The 20,392-nt window shown below is 45.1% G+C and overlaps 1 protein-coding gene across 2 annotated transcripts in view; it reads left to right on the top strand.

The window, feature by feature from the left end:
• Positions 1 to 19,435, top strand: part of LOC132389281 (NACHT, LRR and PYD domains-containing protein 3-like) — a 29,079-nt gene extending 9,644 nt beyond the window's left edge. Inside the window, exons 2-11 of one of the 2 annotated variants that reach the window (XM_059961777.1) lie at positions 429 to 596; positions 4,255 to 4,346; positions 5,965 to 6,131; positions 11,208 to 11,379; positions 11,477 to 11,542; positions 13,539 to 15,294; positions 16,266 to 16,352; positions 16,651 to 16,821; positions 16,983 to 17,150; positions 17,315 to 19,434. In XM_059961777.1, coding sequence (XP_059817760.1) covers positions 4,337 to 4,346; positions 5,965 to 6,131; positions 11,208 to 11,379; positions 11,477 to 11,542; positions 13,539 to 15,294; positions 16,266 to 16,352; positions 16,651 to 16,821; positions 16,983 to 17,150; positions 17,315 to 17,402 — 2,685 coding nt within the window. In that variant the 5' untranslated portion in view covers positions 429 to 596; positions 4,255 to 4,336 and the 3' untranslated portion in view covers positions 17,403 to 19,434. Of the gene's footprint in view, positions 1 to 428; positions 597 to 4,254; positions 4,347 to 5,964; positions 6,132 to 11,207; positions 11,380 to 11,476; positions 11,543 to 13,351; positions 15,295 to 16,265; positions 16,353 to 16,650; positions 16,822 to 16,982; positions 17,151 to 17,314 lie in introns of those variants that run through there. The other variant, XM_059961778.1, reaches the window with a different exon arrangement.
• The last annotated feature ends 957 nt before the right edge of the window (positions 19,436 to 20,392 follow it).

Below are 20,392 nucleotides of genomic sequence, written 5' to 3'. Positions count from 1 at the left end.
TGGATTGCTAAATAGGTTGAGTATTATATCAGGAAAGCAAGAATACGGTGGTGAGAGAAAATCCTCCAATATTGATTATGGAATAGACTAGAATGACCGAATCACCCAATTCTACTCCTATATATTATGACAAACTTTATACCGTGACTGAACAATGACTTCTTTGTAGCCCATAACAAACAAGAGAAAACATTTAGATGCTGGAATTCCAAGCAACACACACAAAAAGCTGGAGGAACTCAGCAGGCCATAAAACATCAATAGCAGAGAGTAGAGTCGACGTACAGATGCTGCCTGGCCTGATGAGTTCCTCCAATTCCAGATTTCTTCACTTGGATCCTGATATATGCGTTCAAGATTTAAATTTCAGGTTAATGCTTTGATCTCGTTTGTAATAGTTACATACATCATTATCTGTCTGGTTAAAGTTGGACCTGCGGTGAGAGGTTTATTGGAAGAAAAGCCCGTGACCGAAAGCAAACCACAACTGAAGACAAGGGAACAGTAACAAGGAACCAACCGGAGGACTGAAAGCACCAACTCGAGGGAACCCTTCTGACTCGGAGTTAACACTGGCTCAGTCAGGAGAAAGTTTGGTGAGTCTCATTTACTCAAACACTGGTCCTTTAGACATTACATTTCTGTACCAAAGAAAATAGGAAATAGCTGGAGGGAGGCTGAAAAAACCTAGAAGCGCCATTCCAGATGTACTACTGTGCTGTCAGCATCCCATCTCTCTGAAGCCATGCATATTCCCTCATGCTGTTTGCTCATTTCAAACTTCTCACTTCTCATGTTTCCTTGTTTGTCTGTATTACGTCATAATAATTTCAAAAAGCGTTGAGAATTCCCTCCCAATATAAGACGCCGCAACTGCTACCTGATATAGTGATTGCAGAAATGCGGAATTACCATGAACTACAGCAACATGACATTGACTGCTCTGTCTATTACAAGCTGCAATGATATACTTGCCCTCGTTGTCATGCAAGCCTCTGCTAAGAGCAAACCTTCTTGGAGCCAAATGTCCCAGCACCACATTTCTTTCAGTTCTAACTAGCAAATGCCAACCAATAATTTACATTTACATAGCCTGGAGTCAACAAGCATTTTTCTACCAAGAAATTGTCAGAACTTATGAATCTGCGATTAACAAGAAGTAGGTTTTGCAATGTTCCCATTTGACCCTGTACCAAAGGCACGGGTTATACCTGTTCTTGAGATGAACGAATGTCCTTGAAGCCATGACTGCTGTCGCTGACGGAGTCGGTTTAAACTCAGTTCTTTTCGGATGGGAAGCAGCGTGTTGGGTCTGGTTATGAAGCAGTTGATATTAAGGTAGATGCGATGTTCAGAGAGACTTTGGAAGGATTGCCTGTGGACAGAGCATCATGTAGTGATAAGAAGCAACAGGTTACCCTCCTCTTCCCACCCCACTCCCACTCACCCTCTCACCCTCCTATTTTTTGCCGGTGTTCATTGCGGGAGTTAGGAACTCTTTCTACTCACTGACCAGTGAAATTATACCCTTTTATTCCATTCAAAGCTCTGTTTGTTTATAAAGAATGGGGTTGAAGTGCGATCGGAATGAACTTGGGAGAATGCGTAAAAAAAGTTTAAATCAGATCAGCAGCAGGTTCGGTAGGCCGAGTGGTCCACTTATGCATTTGGGTTGTGGTCCACAGTCTCCCCATCTACCGCGCGCACCAGCTCACCACCCAAGCGCGCCCTCTCGCGGAGCTTCGTCAGTCTCGGGCTGACGTTGAGACGATTTCAGCATGCTGCGCGTGCCCGGTATCTCTCGTGAAGTGACGTAACATTTACTTGGCTCTCCTTGGTGACACCAAATACCAATTTAGCATAACAGCAATGGGGATATGGGCTTCGTCATTAAGGGGTTTCCTTAACAAGGAGTTGGCGGAGCGTTAAGGGCGACAGATTGAAGTGGGAGTTCAGGGGTTTTATCTCCTCTGAATGAGAAAGGATGGAGAAGACTTCAGCATATTTTTAGTGCACACCGATAAAGTGTTGCCTGCAAGTGCGGAGTCGGATTGATTTTGACAGCAAGTCACGATCTTACTATCTGGAGGGACCCGGTGGCTTCATTTTGTTTGAGGAGTCTGGGTTTAAACAACGGAGTAAGCAGATGCACCTTAGGCCAACAGTCTGTCCCAGTGGGTGTTGTGGGGACAGATGCTTGGAGTATGGTTGCTCCTTGTCTACATTAGGGACAAAATGCAACATTTACAAGTATGTTATTGGCTGACAACATTTATATTGATTCAGTATCTTATTTATGATGCAATTATTGTCCAACTTATGTTCGTTTAATTGTCGTTCAAAACATACATGAAAACCCATGAACACAGCCAAATACAACAGCGTTACTGCACACTAAGCCTCCTTGTTGGAAACTGCCTCTCTAAGATACCCCAAGGGCATAGGCATTTCCTGAATAATATTATCTATCCGTCATAGTCTGTCAATTTCTCCTTTACCTTCTGTTTTACCGAACAGAGTGTTCTCCAAGGAATCCTGTCTTCTCATGATGTGGCCAAAATATTTCAGCTTTTCAAGCTTCCTAGTGAGCAGTCTGGCTGTATTTCTCCAAGTATTGATTTTTCGGATCTTCTTGCTGTCCAACGAACTCTTAACACTTTCCTCCAGCATCCAAAGTCAAAGGCGTCGATTTTTTTGTATTCAGCCTGACTAATAATCCAGCTCTCACAGACATACATCTCAACTGGAAATACCATAGACGTCTCTACGGTCTATCGTAGACAATGTTATGTCTGTGCTGTTCAGTAGTTTCTCTAAATCCCCATTTCTGTCCTCCCCAGAAATAAATGCCGTTTACTTCTGTGGCTGCATGTACCATCTATATAATTTTTTGTATTGAGGAAGACAAAATTCGTCACTGCTTCCACTTGCTTTCCATTTATCACCACGGAGTTAACAGGACTGGTTGGTTTTGTTAATATTGAGCAAGAAGCCAGCTTTCAACTTTCTTCTTTCACGTTCATTAGAAGCTTCCTCAGATCCTCCTCACTTTCAGCCATTAGAATATTATCACCTGCCTATCTGAAATTGTTAAAGTTTTGTCTGGTAAATTTGATTCCAACATCTCGTGTCCTCTAGACCGGCATTCATCATGATGTGTTCAGCATATAGATTAAATAAGCAGGGTGACAGTGTGCAACCTGGTCATACTGCTTTCTCAAACTTGAACCCGTTTGTTGTTCCCTGCTCAGTTCTAACTGTTGCTTCTTGATCATTGTACAAGTTTCTCATAAGGCAGAACAGATGTCCCGGTATTCCCATTTCTTTAAAGATTTGCCATAGTTTATTATGGTCCACACGGCTGAAGGCTTTAGAGTAGTCAATAAAACATTGATAAGTACTTTTCTGGAATTCTTGCGATTTCTCCATTATCCAGCCTAGGTTTGCAATATGGACTCTGGTGCCTCTGCCTCTTCTACAAGCAGCTTGTACATCTGGCTGTTCGTGTTCCATATATTGTTGGAGTCGTGCCTGCGTGATCTTTAGCATTACCTTTCTCGGATGTGAAAATTGTCAGTAAGTTTTGGTAATTTGAACAATCCTTTACATTTCACTTCTTGGGTATTGAAATAAAAATGGATCTTAATCCAGCCTACAGGTCATTGTTATTTTTTGGATTCCCAGAGCTGATGGAAAATTGCATGCAACACGTTTACAGCACCATCTTTTAGAATTTTAAACAATTCAACTGGACTCCTGGCACATCCTGCAGCCTAATTATTGGCAATGTTTTCTATCGCCCAGTCGACTTCACTTTCCAGAACGTCCAGCTCTACATCGATGAGGGGGTCATTGCAGGTGTCTTCGCTGTTGGGTCTTTCTGCAATTCTTCTGTGTGTTTCTGCCAACTCCTTTTGATGTCCTTTGCTTCTGTGAGGTCCTTCCCTTCTTTGTCTTTTCCTATGCTCATTTTACATGAAATGTTCCTTTGATTTCTCTAATCTTGTGTAACAGATCTCTTGTTTTGTTTTATTTCCAATTCTGCTGGCTTCTTCAGCTTCAGTGCATCGCTCCTTTAAGTAAGTTTCCTTATTCTTCCTTGCTATCTTCTTGAACTTTGTGTTCAGTTGGAGGTCTTTGTTCCAATCTCCTTTTGCTCCCTGTAATGTAGGAGGGTGAGCAGTGACGGTACGAACTTGTTTAAAATTATGAGGGACAGAGGAACTGACTCACTCCTTTATTTGTGTAATTCAGGTCATTGCCAGCAGGTGGGGCTTTCTTCCACTCGGACGGAAGACAAGAAGAAGACAATCAACCAACGTCAGTCAGAGTCAGAATGGACACAGGTATGTTCACTGGGCTCTTTCTCATTAAAATTCAGTCCTTATGGTACACGTGTAGTCAAATTATCAATAGTTCAGAGGGATAAACTTGGGCGATAAAGGAGCAGAGAGAAAGCATTATTCCAAATGGTAAAACGTCCATGAGCATTGAACAATTCACCAGCTCCAGCACAGGGACCTAACGAGTCGAATCGCTCCCCTCACCACACAGATCTTCACCTGAGTGAAAGGAGAAGGAGCTCCTGAATAAGGTGGGAGTGGGTAACACTCAGACAGGAATACAACAGCGGGCAATGTAACAGTCGAGGGGACAAATAGAATTTCTGTCAGCATTTGGTACGCTCTGATGTGGGAAATGCCTCTGACAGCCAGTGAGAGGAACAGATGTTGTTTTCACTTTGGGAACGGCAATGGCGAATTCTCTCCCGATTTTTGGGTTGTTGAACAATGGAGGTGAGAGGATTTTCCCAGTGTCTTGTTTTCTGTGGCCAATTTAAAGATCATTATATTGTGGGAGAACGGGCTGTGTGCAGAAGACAGTAAACAAGAGAAATTTTACACAGGGTATCTGGGGGTTGGTGGGGTGGGCTGCCGAAACAATGAAATGTCCTTGGCGAATAGGATTAAAGTAAAACAAAATGATAAGTGGAGCGGGCACCGCACAAAATGCTGCAGTTACTCAGCAGGTCAGGGAGCATCTGTAGAGAGAAATTAACTATCGACATTTCGGGTTGAGGAATCTTACAGAATTTGTAAATTGATTTCAAAGTTGTCTTGGGCACATAAAATGGAGTCTGGATTGGAGGAGCGGTGTTCTGGCTGAAGGTCTGTGACCAGAAGTGTCCACAAGGATCACTGCTTCACCATGTGTCGTGTGTGATGTAAATAAATTAATAATACACTATGTGTTGCTGAAAATGATATACTGGGTGGACTGATTCGTTGACTTACAGACTTGGCGGAGTTGCGTAAATTTGGGACTGTTGTCAGAGTGTTCAGCATCCAATTATAAATATGAACAGAGTCAACAAGTACAGTTAATTCAGGCAAATGTGAGAGGTTGCACTTGTGAGAGGTCAAGGTCGCGAGCGATGTTCACAGTGAGTGCTGGGACCATTAGTAAGATTGATGTATGATCGAGCCTTGTGATGGATATGCATAGCTATCTGAAAGTGGAAACACAATTGGTAGGGTTCTAACGATGAGCTGAGGTGTTTGTTAAAGTTGGGCTGTAACTTGATGAACGTTAGTTAAGAGACGATTTCGATGCTGTGCAAAAATCTGGTAACCACATCACGAGAATGTTGTGAAGAGTCTGGAGAGGGTGCAGATGAGTTTCACCACAAATCCCAGAAGGAATAGGTTTAAGATTAGAGGGTAAAGTTTAAAGGGGATTTAGGATGCATATTTTCCACAGAGAGTGATCGATGTCTGGAATGAGCTGCCGAGGGAGGGACTGGAAACAGATACTCAGCAGCATCTGAGAGGCTTTTGAACTCATGAGTAGGCCGGGAACGGAGGGATATTGATCATGTTCCTGAAGATGGGATTGGTTTAAATTGGCATCGTGTCTGCATCCGCATAGTACATCTACAATTTTATCTTCTATGAATGACTACAGATCTGAACTCCGCAATCTCCGCCTTCCTGTCAAATTGTGAGGATCACCACCTGCTACGGTTGACGCGATTCTACATGGAGCGATTGGAGCAGGCAATTGAGGAGGGTGTGGAGGGAGTCAGCTTCATGTTAATGGGCGAGGATCACCTCACCGGGCTAGAGTATCATGTAAGTGGTTGGAACATAGGCTGAGTGTAGCTTCTACAGAATCTATCACAGACCGACAGAACCGGTGTAACGGCGCCTCTGGGCTGTGAAAATCCTGTAATGCTTGTGGTCAAAATGAAGAAAAGAGTTTTCGTTTGCAGAAACTCTGAAACTTTATTAACCAATATAGGCCTCTGTCCATTTTTCTCAACACATTCACTTTTAGACAGGTTAGGGTACAGACAATGATTGAGAGGTGAATTTAGTGACGTTCAGTTGCCGGACATTGCAAGTGGACAGAGAACCACTTTACACCACTCAGTCTGACATTACATCATGTTCCCAACACTCGAACTTAATGGCCATTCACCCGACTATTTTAATTACCCCCGGGTTTTCCCACTAATCAAATATATAGTGACTATTTCTCAGCTCATTTCTCCAGTCTACCTTCAACCGCATCGTCAATTGCACAGGCAGTACTGAATATCGTCTCACTTTTCAACTACTAACCCTAATTCATTTGATCAAATCTCCCAACATGCCTCACGGTTCAGTTACATTCTGTTCCTTGTGACTGTTCCATTTGGAGTTTGTAATTATCACAGCATATACTGTTAACACTGGGAACTGCAAAATCTTACAATTGAAAGTAGTCCAAGCATCTGCAGTTAACTCGGAATTACCAAGAAACTCCTTTCAAATGGTCCTCGTGTTACTGGGACACATTCACCTATTGCTCACCAGATTGAATTTTAGTGAAGAGCCAAACATGATCCCTAGAACTAACATTCCACACGAGACAGCTGACAATTTTAATCCAAACTTCCTTCTCTGCATTACCACCATTTGACTTTGGTCTCTCTGACACGCAGAAAAGGATTGCAATTGCTGTCTGCTCCTCACTGCCAGTTCTCTGCTGCGGTTCGCCGGGGATTACCACAGGGAATATCAACAGTGACCCTGTCATAGCTTGACTTAGCCATAGTCATTGAACTCTACAGTACAGCAACAGGCTCTTCGGCCCATCAGCTCCACATTATACGCCTGGTCACATTGATCTGCACACCGACTAGAGACATTCATACCCGTCTCATTCATGTACTTAACCAAATAATTTTAAATGTTCAAATTGAATGCACGTATACCAGTTCCGGTGACAGCTCGTTCCATACTCTCACCAGCCTCTGAGTGAAGATTTTCTCCCTCAAATTTTCTTTCATCTTTCACCCTTAATCCAAGACCTCCAATTCCGGTCTCACCCAACATCACTAATACATGCCTGTTCGCATCTACAGTCATTATACCATTTATGCACTTTTATTCCTCTATCACATCTCTCCTGGTTCTCCTGCACTCTAAGACAGACCTAACCTATTCACACTTCCCCTATATCTCAGGCCCTCAAGTCCTGACAAACCTTTATATAACTTTTTCTGCACTTGTTCAATCTTATTGATATCCTTCCGAGCGGTTGGTGCACACATTGCTCCCAATTAGCCCCTGTAACATCAATTCCGACAGACTATCTCAACTTCTGTATATAATATTTTGATTTATGAATGCCCATATCCTAAAGGTTTTACCAGGACATCTACGCCTGACACTTTTAAGCAATTTTTGATCTGTATTCCCTGATATCTTGGTTTTACCGCACTGCTCAATGCTCTACCACTCAATGCCTTAGTGCTATCGTGGTTTGTCCTCAAATAGTGCAAAACCACACACTTGTCTTGATTAAATTCTATCTGTTGATCTCCATTCTATGTTTTTCCAGCTTTTCCAAGTCCAGCTGCAAGCTCTGTTAAACTTCCTCGCTGTTACTACATTGATGTCATTCACAGATTTACTGACCCAGTTTATCACATGTCATCCAGACCGTTTAGATATGTGACATAAAACACCAGACCCAGTACCGATCCCTGAAGGACACCACCTGTCATAGACCTCCAGTCAGAGAAGCAAACCTCTACTACCTCTCTTAGCTTCTCTCATGAATACAATATCTAAACCAACTTACTACCGTGTCATGAATGCCATGCGACTTAATCTTATTGACTAGGTTCCCATGAGGGACTTGTCAATCGCCTTGCTGAAGTCCATGTTGACAACATCCACTCACTTGCCTTCATTACTCGCTTGCTAACTTCCTCGAGAAACCATAAGATTGGTTATACAGGATTGACCATGCGAAAATTAGTGTTGAATCCTAGTGAATCCTTCTCCATCCAAGTACTCATATTCAGTTCCTTAGAATACCTGCCAATAAATATACCACCACTTGTGTTAGGCTCACCAGCCTATAATTCCCTGGCTTATTCTTGCATCCTTTTCAAACAGCGGAACAACATTGTTACCCTCCAATACTGCTGCACCTAGCATTTTAAATATCTTTACTAGAGCTCCTGCAATCTCTGCACTAGCCTCAGACAAGGTACGAAGGAAAACCCTGGGGATTTATCCACACTATTCTGCATTAGTCAGCAAACACCTCCTCCTCTGTAATCTGTACAGAGTCCACGAACTCACCGCTGTTTCACCTCAATCTAAAGACTCTGTATGTCTCTCAAGTAAATGTAAATGCAAAAACATCTATTTAAAATCTCCCCCACCTTTTCCAGCTTCATGCATAAAGGCCCACTCTGAACTTCAAGAGGACAAATTTAGTCCGTTGGTATATTTTTGTTCAAAACATATTTGATTTTTGAATTTATACCTGGGTATAAATCAGGCCCTCCTGATTTCCTCCTTTAGTAGCTCTTGCATTTCTTGTACTCATCAAGTACCTCATTTGATTCTTCAAGCCTATACTTGCGATGCGCTCAGGGCCGTGATATCACAAAAAAAAACAAAAAAAAAAAAAAAACATCGGAACGTACAAACTCTCCACTTGTGGTCATTTATGGATTAAAAATCTGTACTCTCAAAATATCAGTTTTGAAGGCCTCTCACTTATCAAGCACATCTGTACCACTAAAGAACCTGTCCTAATCTGCTTTCGTCAGATCTTTTCCGGTACCATTAAAATTTGCCTTTCTCCAATTTAGGATCTTAACCTGAGGACAAGACCCAATCCTTTCCACAATGATCTTTAACCTAATGACATTATGATAACCAGATCCAAAGCGTTCCCCTGAACACACCTCTGTCGCTTGCCCTGTCTTGTACCCTGATCGGAATTCCAGAATGTGCTCTGTCCAGTTGTCACATGAATATATTGATTACAGAAACTCCCTGGACACATTTGACCTACACTATCCCATCCAGCGCTTTAACACGGAGTGCCAGTCAATAAATGAAAACACAGTATCTTCTGTTTTTTTTTGTTTCTGTGATCTCCCTGCACATTTGTTCTTGTAAATCCCGTTGACTATTGGGTGCTTTATAATATAATCCCACTATGTGGTCATACCTTTCTTAGTCCGTAGTTTCACCAATGCAGTCTCATTGGACCGGCTATCCAGTTTGTCCTGTCTGAGCAATGCAGGGACATTTTCTCTGACTGGTTATGCCAGCCCTCCATCTGTAATCCCTCTCGCTCTATCGAATCATGTCTAACCCAAAGGAACCCTGGAATGCTGAGCTGCCACTCCTGAACCTCCTCCAACGAAATCACGCTAAAGGTTACAATGCTGTAATTCAATGAGCTGATCCATGCGCTAGGTTGATCTGACTTTCCTACAATACTCCTTGCATTGAAATAATACGCATTTTGGAGAAAAGAAGTTTCACGATGCTTATCCTTTAGTTTCCTGACTTTGCATGTCGGCTTAACAACATCTTTCCCACTCAACCACTCCACTATCCACGTTGGTTCTTCATCCCCCTGCAACTCAAGTTTAACACCTCCCCCCTCCCCATGTAACTCTAACAACCCTTCCCGCAAGGGTATCAGTTCTCCTCCAGTTCAGGTGCAAAACGATCAGGTGTCTCTAAGCCCCAACTTCCTTGGAAGAGAGCCCATACATCCAAGCATCTGAAGCACGCCGTCATGCACCATTTCATCAGCTACACGTTAGACTGTACACCGTCCTATTTCAGGCCTCATTCGCACGTTTTATGGGTAGCAATCCTGAGAACGCGGCCATGGAGTTCCTGCCCGTCAGCCTAGCATCTAACTCCATGAGCTAACTTTGCAGGACCTCATCACACTTCACTAGTACATCAGTGGTACCAACGTGGCCTACGACCTCTGGCTGCTCACCGTGCCCTTAAGAAAGTTTCAGAGTCAAAGCGAGGACTCCCTGACCTTCGCAACACACCATACAGAAATCTTGTACTCGTTAATAGAATCTCCTGTCTGTTCTTCTAACCCTTGAGTTCCCCTGTCAGTGCAGTTCACTCTTCTCACCCTTACTGTGTCACAAAACGAAACTCAGTGCCAGAGACATAATCGCCGTGGCATTCCTCTGTTAGGTCATACCCCGCAACTGTAAGCCGTATGCCTGTTATAGTGGGGTTTCCTGAAGTGGCTGCCTGTCCTCTTTTCCCCTCCTGTGTCCTGGCCTTGGTAACAGCTCCCTCCCTTTATCGACTGCCAGCCGACCTCGCAGCTTTTTGAAATAACCTGGGTTCATCCAGCTCCAATTCTCGAACACAGTCTGTAAGAAGCTGCAGGTGGATGCAACTATATGGTTATATGGTTAATTCCTGAAGGTGTAGTTATCGGGGACATTGGAGGTTTCCCTGCCTTGCCACACCCTGTATGAAGAACATTCCACTATCCTGCCTGGTATTCTCACTGTTCTAACTGTGAAAAGGAATCGAAAATACTATAGAAAATCTACCTAAAGCCTCTGCCTCTCCTCACTGAAACCTCTCTGACACAAAGTCTCAACTCCACGCTCTATCTCTCAATCACTCACATTACGTCTGCTCCGCCTAAGCTTTGCCAAGTGGATAAGTACCCCGCAATCTGTGGCGCGGAATGTCCCAAACGACCCCCTCGCTTTTCTTTTTAAATCTTTACCCCGCTTTGAACACTTCAATGTCTGTTAGTGATCTGTGGAGAGCAGAATATGCTGGGTCAGTCTATGATCAGGGTAGATTTGAAACCATCCCTCCGCTCCTCAATATATTTCCCGTTGTTCATTACAGAGCGTGACTGAGCTCGCCGAGAAGGGGAACCGAGCAGACGCTTCCAAACTCCTCCTGGATCTGGTGATGGAGAAGGGCTCCGGGGCCCGGAAGGTGATGTGGGAATCCTTTGTGAAATTACATCATCATTTACCGAAGCTGAGCAGAATATTGAATGAAATACGGGAACGTGGTACGGTGAACAATACATTGTGTATTACAATATAGATGCTGATGAATTTATAGTATTACACAGAACAGACTTCATGCAGGTTAATCTGTTTGAACAGGTGAAGGCCAGGTCGCCTACATGGACACTGAGCGGGGTTTATCTGAAGTGCCCAAGCATCTGAAAGGTAAGTGATGGAACGGACATGTCAATGTTTTTAATTCACGCTGAAAGTCTGACTACAGTCTTATAAAGTCTCAGCATTATCTCCTTGCTATTACCTTCGTTTACCCTTGAAATATATGACAACGTTACATTTGCCTTTTTTGCTGCAGACTCGGACCGTAAATTAACCTCTGGAAGCTTGCTAATCCCTCTGTAACTTTGATGTTTCGACCTTCTTCCCATTTAGATAATGGTCCGCACTATTGTTCTTTTTACCAAAATGTATTATCGGACATTTCCAAAAACAGTATTCCATCTGCAATCTTTATGCCCATTCTTCCAATTTGTCTACGCCCTGCTGCAATCGCCTAGCTTCCTCAGCACTACCTACTCCTGCACCTATCTTTCTATCATTCGCAAACTTTGCCACAAAGCTATAAATTTCATCATCTAATGCATTGACGTACAATGTGAAAAGCAGCGGTCGCAATAATGACTCCTGCAGAACACCGCTAGTCACTGGCAGCCAACCAGAAAAGGCCACTTTTATTCTCACTTGCTGTCTCTATCATTCCATATCTCTTGTCAGTCATTCCGATATCCGTGCCAGTAACTTTTCTATCTTGCCAACGTCATTTTCCAGTGGTCCAATATGAACTCTTTCCTCCATTTTACTCTTTATATAACTGAAAACAAAGTTTGTTATTCTGTTTTATATTATGGTCTTGATTGCCCTCATATTTCATGTTTTCCCTTCTTACAGCTTTCTTAGTGGCCTGGTGTTGGATTTTAAAAGTTTTCCATTCTTCCAACTTTCCACTCACGTTTGCTACCTTATGTGCCATTTCTGTAATGCGTTTTATTACATTGCGATACTGGTACATGTATGTTATATTTCTCCCTCTCAAATTGCAATTTGAATCCAATCATTTTATGATCATTGCCTCCTAAGGTTCCTTTGCATCAAGCTCCCAGTTAAGATCTGGGTTATTACACAACACCCAGTCTAATATAGACTTTCCCCGAGTAGTCTCAAGCACAAGCTGCTCTACAAAGCTATCTCGTGGGAATTCAATAAATTGCCTCTCATGCGATCCGACACCTTAAGTATGCTTGATTTTCCTACTTCCCTTGCATATTGAAGTGCCCAATTACACCTGTGGCATGATCCTTATTACATGCCTTTTGAAGCTACCTTTGCAATCTCATCTCAACATTTTGGCTACTATGTGGAAGCTTATATATGATTCCCACAGTTTTTTTACCCTTGCAATTTCTTATCTCCACCCACAAAGATTCAACATTCGCTGACGCCATGTTACCTCTTTTTAAAGATGCAATTACATCTTCCACCAGCAGAGCCACACTACCACCTATGTCGTCCTGCCTGCCCTTTTGACACAAAGTATATTCTTTGACGTTAAGCTCCCAACTATGGCTTTCTTTCAACCACGACTCAGTGATGCCCACAACACCAAGAGTTCTTCCACTTTATTCTGAATGCTACGAGCATTTAAATAACCCCCTACCATATTAGTTTAAAACACTCCCAACAGCTCCAGTAAATCTTACCGCAGGAATATTGGCCCCCCTCGGATCCAAGTACAACATGTCTCTTTTGTACAGGTCCCACCTGCCTCAGAATTGGTCTCAGTTATCCTAGAAATCTGAGTCACTGCCCCATGACCCAATTCTTCAGCCACGCATTTACTGCCACTTCATTCTATTCCTATCTTTACTATCGTGTGAAACAGGCAAGAATTCTGAGACAAGCACATTTGAGTTCTAGCTTCTCAGCTTAATTCGTATCTCCCTATTTTCTGTCTTCCAGACTTCCTCCCTTTTTTTTTCTCCCAATGTCATATGTACCAATTTGTGAAAAGACATCTGGCTGCTCAACATATTGTCTGTCCAGAGGCATTTCGGACCCTGGCACCAAAGTACCAACTTTTTTTTTATTCGGGAAAATACGTTGAATGTCTATGTTCATCAGACAACCTATTTCTCTCCGTCCTAAGATGTTCGAAGGAAACACAAGGAGACTCTGCGGGCACAAACTGAAACACTGAGAGTGAACACGATCCTGATGAGGGAGAAGGTGAAGGTTTTCCAGCTGGTTGATCGATACGTTGAGCTCACGGTCATTTCTACTGTTCGAGATCGGAGACTGGTGGAACATGAGCTGTTAGCAAGAGGCAGAGCCCACGAAGAATTGAGAGAGAAACATCTCCACAGAGAGCTGGAAAAAATCCGGATACATCAGTTATTCAAGAGGAGTTTTCTTAAACAATTTAAAAGACCTAACATGGAAAAAAAATCTGGGATGTCCACAGCGGTGGCCGGCGTTCCAGGGATCGGAAAAACAACAATGGTACAAAAGATTGTTTATGACTGGGCCACAGGGAAAATATATCAACAATTCCAGTTTGTCTTCAGTTTCAAATTCCGCGATTTAAACACCATTAACTGCAGAATAAACATGAAGGAACTGATTCTGGATCAGTATCCTTACTTTGGGAATATTCTGAGAGAGGTCTGGAAGAACCCAGAGGGATTGCTGTTTATATTTGATGGTTTGGATGAATTCAATGACAGAATTGATTTTGCTGACAGCCGGAGAAACACAGAACCTCAGCCCACATGCACAGATCCTGAATTCAAGTGCAAAGTGTCTGACATTGTGTACAGTTTAATCCAGGGCAAGCTGCTCCCAGGGTGTTCAGTGCTGGTGACCACCCGCCCCACTGCGTTACATTTATTGGAAAAGGCTGAGATCAGTGTCTGGGCTGAAATCCTGGGATTTTCTGGTGAGGAACGGAAAAAATATTTCATCAGGCATTTTGAAGATAAAATGGTGGCGGCAGCTGTTGTCAAACATGTGAAGGAGAACGAGATCCTGTACACCATGAGCTACAACCCCTCCTACTGCTGGATCCTCGCTCTGGCACTGGGCCCCTTCTTCACACAAAGAGACAGGGACCCCCAGCAAGTTCCCAAGACTATCACCCAACTGTACTCCTACTATATTTACAACATCCTGAAAAACCACGGCCGTGAGATTGAGAACCCCCGTGATGTGTTACTCAGGGTTGGTCAGTTGGCCTTCAGAGGAGTGTCCGGAAGGAAAATTGTGTTTACAGATGTAGATTTGATCAAGTACAATCTGCAGCCTTCCCAGTTCCTGTCCGGGTTCCTGATGGAGCTTTTGGAGAGACAGGATTCTGCCCGGAGCGTGGTGTACACATTCCCACACCTCACCATCCAAGAGTTTGTAGCTTCAGTCGCACAATTCCTGAATCCACATCCCGGGGATATCCTGAAATTCCTCACTGAAGCCCACAACACAACAGATGGGCGATTTGAGGTATTCCTCCGATTTCTTGCTGGTCTCACCTCCCCAATGACAACTCGGGGCCTGGAGGAGTTTCTGGGTCCATTTCCCAATGAAACAACCTGCCGGGTGATTGACTGGGTGAAGGAGGAGGTTAAACGTCAGATTGGAAACACATGGAGTGAAGCTGGTAAAAGGAGCTTTCTGAACACATTGCACTACCTGTTTGAGTCTCAGAATAGTGGACTGGCTCAGGCCGCACTGGGATCTGTGGAAACACTTTCATTCAGTGGAATGACACTGACCCCGATTGACTGTGCAGTCCTGTCTCATGTCATCAGACTCTGTGATACAATAAAACACCTCGACCTTGAGAACTGCCTCATTCATTGCGAAGGAATCCAGCGGCTGGGACCCGGGCTGCACAAGTGCCAGGAGTTGAGGTAACTTGATTTATCTCTCACTCTGAACTGTGAAACTGTTCCATTGTGTTGTTTCAATGTAAAGAAACTGGGATAAAACTGTAATAAATCAGATTGTGAAGAATTCTGACAAATGCCTAGTGAACAGTGGCCATTGGTTTAACTGTATTAAATCAAAGGACTGGCTGCCTGTGTTTCCCGCTGCCTGTGACACGTCCATTGACAATGTTCCTTCTCACTGTTACTGACACCCAGAGCAACACTGACTGCAACAGGTGGGTCAGAGATTCACACCCCCTTCCCAGTGAGGGACAAGAGACCGTCAGCAGACCGTCCCAGGGAGAAGGAAAGAAATGCCATTGTGAGATTGCACTCCCCTGCCATTCCCCGTGTGCGACTATCACCATCAGTCCACCTGTGCGACTGTGCTCACCGCCAGATACCCAGTCCCCAATGCGTGCATCTCCTCTCCCGATTGTGGGCCTCCGTTCAGACTCAACCCTCCTGTGCAATCAATTTCTGCATCGTCTCATCTTGTGGGATTATCTTTTCCCATCAGCATCCTCCTGTGGGACTTCTCCTCCTCATCCCCCTTCGTCCTGCTGATTCTGTCTTCCCAGCTCTTCTATGGAGCTGGGAATTCAGAGATGGAGTCTCTTCTATCGACTCCCATCGACATATCCTCATTCACGAATCTTCCTCACTATGGTACTTCCTCCCACACTTCAACCCTAACACATCAGGAACAGTTTTCTAACCATCGGTAAATTGGACAGAATATGTTGAGTTTACAGGGTCACACCGGCACACTAAATTATTGACATTCGGTGAATACCCTGGAGCTGGGCAGTGAGGGACATTGACAGTGATGTGAACTCCGATCAGTGATTTACTGAAGGGTTTAATGTTTCCTGAAATATCCGAGTGAGAGAAATTCCCCCAAACCCACGGTTTGAATCACTTTCTTCATCAACTTGTTTATTTTTGTTTAGCCTTGGTTGGAATAAACTGGGAGATTCAGAAGTGAAACTGGTGTCTGCAGCTCTGAGGAACACAGAGTGTAAAATACAGAAACTGAGGTAAGTACAGACTGTGGGAGATTGTGTTTACAGTCACTGGGTGTCTGACACTGAACATTAATGTGATCAGTAATTGTGTTACTGATAAACACTGGGGATTTGTACCGTGTGCTGTCTCTCTGTGTCCTTCACCCTCACTCTCTCTCATCTCCAGACTGTGGGAGATTGTGTTTACAGTCACTGGGTGTCTGACACTGAACATTAATGTGATCAGTAATTGTGTTACTGATAAACACTGGGGATTTGTACCGTCTCCTGTCTCTCTGTGTCCTTCACCCTCACTCTCTCTCATCTCCAGGCTGAGGAATGTCGGTCTCACAGATTCTGGAGCCGAGGATCTCGCCTCCGCTCTCAGTACAAACCCATCACTGACGGAGCTGAACCTGAGTGATAATAAACTCGGAGATTCAGGAGTGAAACTGGTGTCTGCGGCTCTGAGGAACCCGGAGTGTAAAATACAGAAACTGAGGTTAGTACCAGACTGAGGGAGGTTGTGTTTACAGTCACTGGGTGTCTGACACTGAACATTAATGTGATCAGTAATTGTGTTATTGATAAACACTGTGGATTTGTACCGTCTCCTGTCTCTCTGTGTCCTTCACCCTCACTCTCTCTCTCTCTCATCTCCAGGTTGGGGGGAGTCAGTCTCACAGATTCTGATGCCGAGGATCTCATCTCTGCTCTCAGTACAAAACCATCACTGAGGGAGTTGAGCCTGGGATGGAACTCGCTCACAGACCGATGGGTCCCTGCCCTCCGCCGCTTCATACTGACCCTCCCGAGTCTGCAGCGGATAGAGTGAGTGTTTGTGTTAACATTCAATCTGATAAAATGTCAGCGGATCCGTGGATTTCCTGGTGATATTTGTCTGTGAGTGCTATTGAAACAATAACCCCGGTCCCCTGTTACTGACACTGTTGTGAAAACTGTTTATTTCATCTTTATTCCTCCATCTGTTTCAGGTTGCTGGGGAATCAGTTTGGAGAGAAAGGGAGGAACGAACTGAGAGCTCTGCAGGAACCCAGACCTGGATTGACCGTGCACCTGTGAACATCAGAATGTGTTAACATCACAGGGTCAGACACAGGGTGAAGCTCCTTCCACTCCGTCCCATCACACATTCCCGGGGTCAAGCACAGTGTGAAGCAACCTCACACCATCCTGTCACATACTCCCGGGGACAGACTCAGAGTGAAACTCCCTCCACACCGTCCCATCACATACTCCTGGGGATAGACACGGAAGAGGATGGGAGTGGGCAGAAACGGGCAGGGGGATATAAATGGGAATCACAACCATAGCAGTTAACAATCAAATTTGAGTTCTAGGCTCGAGAAGTAGCCCAGGATGAAATCAAAGTTGAGGATAATTTTGGAGAACGGAACTCCACCCCTTCCCGTCATCTCCCACGGTCCGCAGTCCTCACAGGACGCCGTCCGTTCCCGTCCACTCACACGGACCGTGATCCCAAATAAATTTCACTCTTTCTCATTCATTGTCACTATCGACACTCCCAATGAGACCACCCCTTCCCATTCACTCCACTCATCCGCATTCCTAATGGGACGCATCCCTACTCATTCGCTTGATTCGTCCATACTTCCAATGGGCCCCGTCCCTTCTCATTCAGTCCCACTGTTTGCCTGCCTGTGGGCTTCGCCCCTTCCAATTTACTCCCCACTGTCTGATCACTCCCATTCAGTCCTGTCGTCCGATCTCCCAGTGGGATCTGGCCCTTCCCATTACCCCCACTATCTGCCTCCCAGTGGGACTCCATTCAGATTATTTCCAACGGGAATGGGATTATGGAAATTGGCGAGAACGCCAGAATTCAGTATTTGACCGAACTGGGTGCGGAGTTTACAAAATTTGACGTTTATTAGTTACACGGAACGTCGAGGGTGCTGTGGATGTTGACGGCTTTGTTACACTGACGATGGTCATCTCCTGGCGGAGACGGCGGATAGGATCGGACTGAAGGACCTTCGGCACGTCTTCCTGAAGATGGCGGGGGTTGGTGGACCATGTGAGAGAGGTTTATGGTTTCCGTGTCCCAAGGCCGGGTGATTCATCGCGCCCGGTTCCCGGTGTCCACATAGCACACAGGAAGTTATACTTGGCACGGTCCCCGCTCTTCATAACGTGGCTGGGAATTTTGCCAGGCACAGTTCCCGATCTCTGTCTCCACACTGAGAGTTTTACCGCACACGGTGTCGTGTCTCTGTATCGACACCGGGAATATTACCGCACACGTTTCCTGGTGTCTGTATCCTCCTCTCTCCACGACACTCGGAGTGATGACGCACAGGATCCGGTGATGAGGATGTCGGATCGGTCTCTATTGTTTGCGATATATTTATTATTTGTGATAAACAGTCTGCACAATCGAGTGGAGGGTGGTCGAGAGTGTCTGTCCTGCGAGGGGCTCCTGATTGAAAATGGTGAATAGGGAGGGAACGACAGAAGGATTTAGAATGTTCACTAGACAGGGAGTGAAAGGTTGACTGAAAATGGTCTCCGGGGAGAAAGTGATGGGCTGAGTGACAATGGGCGCCAGGGAGGGGGCGATGGGCGGAATTAAGATGGCCGTGGTCACCACGTTTCTCAGGGCTGACAGGGAGGGAGTTATACACTGACAAGAGAATGGGAGTGACAGGCAGAGTTCAAATGACCGACAGGGTGGGGACTGAAAGTTATCACCGGGGGTGATACCGGGAGGAGACAGCGGGAGTTATTTGCTGATTAAAAATAGGTTTCTGGATTAAAGCCAGAATATAAAACTATCACCCGGGGAGATCGACGCGCACGTTGAAAATCGTCACCAGGGAGGAAGGGAGGGCTGCACTGTGAGAAAATGGACGCCAGAAGGTGACAGGTCAGAGAGCGTGGCGGCCCGACCTGAAATAGTCCTAGATTCCTTTGCTATAATGGCCTGCAGGGAGAGAGTGATGGACAGAATTCAAATGGCCAACATTGCTTAATTTACATTTGTCATGATGAAATCAATAAACCGCTGTAACTTCCTGTCCTGGTGTCGGACTCGAGTTTTATTTGAGGTTTCTGCTGCCCCCCGCACCCTGTGCACTGCAACAGTGGGTCGGAGCTCCTCACACTGACACAGTAGCTTCTCAGCTCCAGACTGAGGGAGGTCGGACTGCCGGAGTCTGGGTGCCCAGGATCTCATCTCCACCCGACCCACTTCCTGGCTAACTGTCCCCCTCCCGCCCCCCGCAGACAGTTACATCGACTGATATATCAGACGTAAGTCTACTGAGGTTCCTAGTATGAGAGGGATGGTGGATGGAAGACCGGCGTTAGCACGGGGTGAATCTCCCTCCACAGCATCCCATCACACACTCCCGGGGTCAGACACAGAGTGAAGCTCCCTCCACACCGACCCATCACACAATCCCGGGGTCAGACACAGAGTGATGCTCCCTCCACATTGTCGCATCACACACACCCGGGGTCAGACACGGGGAAAATAAAAACGTCTCTGTAGTGTATCAACTGAGTGGAGACTCACACTGTGTTCACCTTGGAACCGGAAACCACACGCACAAACACACACATACACACACACACACACACGCACACACGATGAATATATGTAGAAGTGGTCACAGAGACGGGGAGGGATGCAGTTTGCACAGACCAGGAGAGGGTGGGAGGTGGCACAAACGGGCAGGGGAGTACAGACGGGAATAATAACCATAGCAGTTAACGATCACATTTGACTTGTAGGGTTGAAAAGTAGCCCAGGATGAAATCTAAGTTGTGGATAATTTTTCAAAGCGGGACTCCACCACTTCGGGTCCTCTCCCACGGTCCGCACTCTTCACAGGACCTCGTCCCTTCCCGTCCACTCACACGGACAGCGATCCCAATCAAATGCCAATCTTTCCCATTCATTCTCACCATCCGTACTCCCAATGACACCACCCTTTCCCAGTCACTCCACCCATCCGCATTCCTAACGAGACGCACCCCTACCCATTCGCTTGTATTGCCAAACTTCCATTGGGCCCAACCCCTTCCTC

This window comes from Hypanus sabinus, unplaced genomic scaffold (genome assembly GCF_030144855.1).
Source record: "Hypanus sabinus isolate sHypSab1 unplaced genomic scaffold, sHypSab1.hap1 scaffold_523, whole genome shotgun sequence".
In the NCBI taxonomy this organism is placed as follows: domain Eukaryota; kingdom Metazoa; phylum Chordata; class Chondrichthyes; order Myliobatiformes; family Dasyatidae; genus Hypanus; species Hypanus sabinus.
This window is presented reverse-complemented; position numbering and strand designations above follow the sequence as displayed.